The following is a 5,581-nucleotide window of genomic DNA, read 5'->3' as shown; positions in this document are numbered from 1 at the left end:
CCAGCAGCTCTCCAGGACTCCTTGATTTTATTTACTCACTCGAGCCTTTTGAAAAAGGTACTTGGCACTCTTTTCCATCACCACCCCCCCACTGCGGTTCTCGGCAGAAACTAATTAAACCCACTCGCCCTTGGTGCAGCCGAAGAGAGTGTATGAATATTTCAGTGTCTCGCAGGCAGCCCTGTGCGATCACTGTATTATTAAGAGGGGCACAAGAGGAGGAGGAGGGCTGAGTTTGCCGCTGCGGTTTTTGTTTTGGTTTGGTTTTTTTGGATGCTGCTGCAAGGCGACTTGACGCATTCCGGCACTGGCTCCTACTCCTGACCGGCGCATCTCGCTCGGAGCAGGTAAGGAAAAGCCCCTTCTTCCCCCCGCGCTGTCGGACTCTGTTTTGGACAGTTGAGGTCTGGGATGTCGATCCCTCCCCTCGTCTCTCTCACATTTGTGTTTAGCTGCTGCAAAGCAAGAGAGGAGATGCTTTGCTCCCCCTCCCCAAATTCCCCCAGTCGGTGTGATGAAGTTGTCAGTGCTCAGCTAAGTCTCCACCCTCTGTGAAGTGGGGAGCGTGGTGGTCAGGAGACCTCTCGCAGGAGCTGACCCCGCTGAAGTTGCCTGGGAAGCCCTCCCGATGCACCCAGGGCACCGCAGGGTCCACATCGGCCCCTTCCTGCCTTGGAGGCCAGGGTGCGTGTCCGGGGATGCGTGGGAACGCGTAGGGCTCCGCATGTGATGCCGTAGTGGGCAGAACGGGATGTTCTTGCTGGTGTGAAAGACAATCCCTTGCGCCTGAGTGTGTGTGTGTGGTGGGACTTGGGGGCTGGTTTATTCTGTTTCTCTCCTCCCTGGCAGCCACCATCCTGCAAGTGAGGTTTATGCCTTCAAAAGCAAAGTATCTCCATCCATCCCTCCCTCCCTCCCTAGTGCACGCGAGGAGAAGACTGGGGCAGCGGGGGGGCGGGGGAGGGCAGGCGATGGAAATTTGCTGAGTTGGCATGGCAAGGACTCGCCTCCCAGCCACCCCGTGATTTATTTATTCCTGTATGTATTTATTTATCTGTGTGTGTGTGTGTGTGTGTGTGTGTGTGTGTGTGGTAACTTCGTGACAGCAGCCTCAACGATGGTCAAGTCGGCAAGAAAAGTGGACGGATCAAGTTAAAGGCAAAAGGAGACAGCTGGGGAGGGGACCCCAGCCTGGGGGTGCACTCCATAGACCTTCAGCCTCCTGTCTTGGGGGACAGGACCCCTCACCTTACCTGCCCTCTTCCCCCCTAAAGGTACTTCTTCCCTCTTTCTTCACCTTCCCATCATCCCTGATGCCTCTCCCTTTATCCCACCTCTCCTTTCCCCTTTTGGATACTTTCATCCTTTAGACTTCTTGTCCATCCCTTCCTCAAGCTCTCCATCCCAACTCATCATCCCTCCCTGCAGACTCTGAGCACCCTCTCCCCCCCCTCCCCTGAACTACCCTGGGGCTCTCTGCTCTCCTCCATCCTCCTCCCCTCTCTCAAGTCCCTCTCCTTCACTTCTCCTCCCCTGCCCCTGGGTCACCCTTCCTGTGTGCCACCATGACTGTGATGGCTGGAGAGAACATGGATGAGACTTCTGCGCTACCTGGCCACCCCCAGGATAGCTACCAACCCGCTGCCCATGATGACCATGAGTGCTGTGAGCGCGTAGTGATAAACATTGCTGGATTACGCTTTGAGACGCAGCTGAAGACCTTAGCCCAGTTCCCCAACACTCTGCTGGGCAATCCCAAGAAGCGCATGCGGTACTTTGACCCCTTGCGCAATGAGTACTTCTTTGACCGGAATCGGCCCAGCTTTGATGCCATCCTCTACTACTATCAGTCTGGGGGGCGGCTTCGCCGGCCGGTCAATGTGCCCTTGGACATGTTCTCTGAGGAGATCAAATTTTATGAGCTGGGTGAGGAGGCCATGGAGAAGTTCCGGGAAGATGAAGGATTCATCAAAGATGAGGAGAGACCCTTGCCGGAGGGGGAGTATCAGCGCCAAGTATGGCTCCTCTTTGAATACCCAGAGAGCTCTGGGCCTGCAAGGGTAATTGCAATAGTCTCTGTCATGGTGATCCTCATCTCCATCGTGATCTTCTGCCTAGAGACATTACCCGAGTTGAAGGAGGACAAGGAGTATACAGTGCATCGCACTGACAACACTACCCAGGTCTACAAATCCAACATCTTCACAGATCCCTTCTTTGTTGTGGAGACCCTGTGCATCATCTGGTTCTCCTTTGAGCTGGTGGTGCGCTTCTTTGCTTGCCCCAGCAAGACTGAATTCTTCAAGAATATAATGAACTTCATTGACATTGTGGCCATCATCCCTTACTTCATCACCCTGGGCACTGAGATGGCCGAGCGGGAGGGGACTCAGAAGGGAGAGCAGGCCACCTCCTTGGCCATCCTGAGAGTCATCAGACTGGTAAGAGTCTTTCGAATCTTCAAACTCTCCCGGCACTCTAAGGGCCTCCAGATTTTGGGACAGACCCTCAAAGCAAGTATGAGAGAGCTAGGTTTACTAATCTTCTTCCTCTTCATTGGGGTGATCTTGTTCTCTAGTGCGGTATATTTTGCTGAGGCTGAAGAACCTGAGTCTCATTTCACAAGTATCCCCGATGCTTTCTGGTGGGCGGTGGTATCCATGACCACTGTGGGCTATGGTGACATGTACCCTGTGACAATTGGAGGCAAAATCGTAGGCTCCTTGTGTGCCATCGCTGGTGTGCTGACAATTGCCCTGCCTGTACCTGTCATCGTGTCCAACTTCAACTACTTCTACCACCGAGAAACAGAAGGGGAAGAACAGGCTCAGTTACTTCACGTTAGCTCCCCTAATTTAGCATCTGACAGTGATCTCAGTCGCCGCAGCTCCTCCACAATCAGCAAATCTGAGTACATGGAAATCGAAGAGGATATGAATAATAGCATAGACAATTTTAGAGAGGCTAATCTCAGAACTGGCAACTGCACTGTAGCCAACCAAAACTGCGTTAATAAAAGCAAGCTGCTGACTGATGTGTAAACAAAAAAAATTACCAAAATCCCCACTCACAGCTTGAAGACTTTAGTGACACAGTCACACTTTGTAGATGCTTTACTGATAGTCTTTGAATGCTTTATTTACCTCGTAAATGCGTTGTTGCATTGCGAATTTTTGCTCAGCGATAAAGAAGCTTCCAGGATCCATGAAAGATAAGATTTTGTTTATTTTTAAAAAACATTTTCCACCTGGTAAATGATAACCATTTGAACTAGTTTACTTTTAAGCTGTATGATGCTAGACCTAAACTTTTCCTTTCCCATCTCCTTTTTTTTTTTTTTTTGATGAAGTTAACTTAAACTAAGCAAGACAGTTTTTAGATCTATAAAGCATATGCATGGATTCCAGTAAAAATATTCTGCAAAACTGCACAGTTGCAAGAAAGTGCATCAGATAATAATAACAATAATAATAATAATAATAATAAAGATTAGCAGAAACATGCAGCAAGCATTTGCCATGGTTGTTATGAAGGAGCGCAAATTTTCCTTTTGCCCCCTATGTGAAAGGTTACGTACTTCTAATCTACAGATCCATACAGCACCTTATTAAAAACGTACTTAAGCCTGGTCTCTTTTGCTGTCCATAGAAGAACTATTCTAAAAGGAAAATAACAAACAAAACTGAAGACAAAACATCTGCAATGCTGCTAAGTTCTCTTACATGCAGATGATTTAAACACACTTCTCCTTTTCCCTCTCCAGAACCGGATACAAAACTTTAATCCCCTCTGTTGCAAGATAGCACAATGGAGTTTAATATACGCATGTTTGAATTTGATACTATTTATTTTATAATCGCATGCCTGAAACGTTACCTCAGACAATAGCGGGTAAGCTTTCGTTTGAACTGAATCTTCTAAAAATAGGTCCTTTATCTCTCCTTTTTCTTTTCTTTTTCTTTTTGATTTGCATTCACCAGAAGTGCACTCCTTAATTTATTAAATCATTGACTAGTAATTTAAAGTACTGTATTTAAGTGCGTATGTTAGTCAAATGGGAACAATAACTTTTGGAGATCAAAGCATGTTCAAATATTCAGCATTATGGCCTATTTGATTAAGGTGTAACTTGAATTAATTAATGCATGAATTCAGTAATAATAATAATAATAATAACAATAATAATAAAAGACAAAATTTTAAAAAGTGCTTGACAGACCGAGGGCCTGAATGAACTGATTAAAGAAACCTGATTGTTTTCCTGCATTGCTCAGGGAAATGTGTTGGCTTTTGTCCAGGTGTTGTGGGAAAGGAACATATCCCATCCCTTAAAGGGAAAGCTATATGGAAAATTCAGAAGTCAAGTTATATATAGCAACACCTAAAACCTAGTATCCTTTATAGTTGAAAGGTGCAGATGCATGCTTTTTGGTGCATTCTCAGAATGTAAATGCAACTTATCTATTATATGCATCCAAATTGCAGCAGCTGGTTTCTTTTGCAGTCATTAGTTGAGACTTTTTTGTATTCCTCTAAAACTCACTGAAGAGACTCAACAGATTGATTTCGATAGTTGCGCAGTGCCTTTATCTTACATCCCCTAAACTGCTGAAAGTGCCTCCAGGAACTGAGCTGATCAGCAATAGTGAAGGAATGGGCAAGGCACTGACTTGCTGTTAGGAGTGTTCTGTGCTGCCTCCTGGCACAGTGCAGAAGGGGACAGAGAAAGAAAGAAAGAAAGAAAGAAAGAAAGAGCGAGCAAGTGTGAGTGAGAGGGGCACAGGAGAGGCGGGCAGAGACCACCAGCGCCTGTGGGATGGCCAAACACCCCCGGCGCCTGTGGTATCCCTTCCTCCCCCAGCCAGTCTGATGCTGCAGGGCTCAGCATTTGCTTCTGCCAAATAACTCATAGTTGTGTTCAAGCAAGACTTCAAGTTTCCAAGGTTGTTTAGGGAGACATCGCTGCCATCATTGTACCCGCCCTTCCTTTCCCTGAGACGGCTTTTTGGCAGCCTGTCCCAGCATGGCAGGACGCAGGAGGAGCTAGCAACCAGCACAAACTGCGGCATCGCCCAGGCAGGCAACCAGACTGCAGGGCTGTGCTTTTCTTTCCCTTGGGTTCCCCAGCAGGTAGGTGGGAGAGGCTTTCCAGTGCCCTCCCATCCCTGCCTCCTCCAGCCCCTTTTGGCAGTCTGTCAGATCTTAAATCCCATCACAGCTCCTTTGAGCCATATTCCTCTTTCTGGTTCCTAACCTTACTTTATTTCCACTATCATCTGGTGAAGGAAGCAACACTAGGAGAAGGTATCTCCTGCAATACGTCAGCCTTGACTGCTAGGCCCTGGAAGATAATAACCTTTGATCTGAACTAATGTAGGCACTAATCTTTATTTTTTGAATGGACAAAGTTGAGGATCTTCATTCTGCACTTAGCATGTGGCCAACTGCTGTTGAACACTTCTCCTTCCACATTGTACAGATCCTTTCTTCCCCTATCTTTCTGATATATGTATATATGTGTATAAATATATATGTATGTATGTCTGCACAGACACACATATGTATAAAATCAAGGCACTTA

The 5,581-nt window shown here is 47.0% G+C and overlaps 1 protein-coding gene across 1 annotated transcript; it reads left to right on the top strand.

Moving 5' to 3' along the window:
• The first annotated feature begins 571 nt into the window (after positions 1 to 571).
• On the top strand, positions 572 to 3,041 carry LOC104531771 (potassium voltage-gated channel subfamily A member 1). The gene is made up of 3 exons (XM_010176765.2): positions 572 to 614; positions 1,106 to 1,274; positions 1,510 to 3,041. The coding sequence occupies exon 3, from the start codon at positions 1,566 to 1,568 to the stop codon at positions 3,039 to 3,041; it is 1,476 nt and encodes a 491-aa protein (XP_010175067.1). The 5' UTR covers positions 572 to 614; positions 1,106 to 1,274; positions 1,510 to 1,565.
• Positions 3,042 to 5,581: the final 2,540 nt, after the last annotated feature.

Source organism: Antrostomus carolinensis, unplaced genomic scaffold (genome assembly GCF_000700745.2).
Source record: "Antrostomus carolinensis isolate BGI_N321 unplaced genomic scaffold, ASM70074v2 scaffold8381, whole genome shotgun sequence".
In the NCBI taxonomy this organism is placed as follows: domain Eukaryota; kingdom Metazoa; phylum Chordata; class Aves; order Caprimulgiformes; family Caprimulgidae; genus Antrostomus; species Antrostomus carolinensis.
The sequence above is the reverse complement of the archived record's forward strand: the minus strand, read 5'-3'. Positions and strand labels throughout refer to the sequence as shown.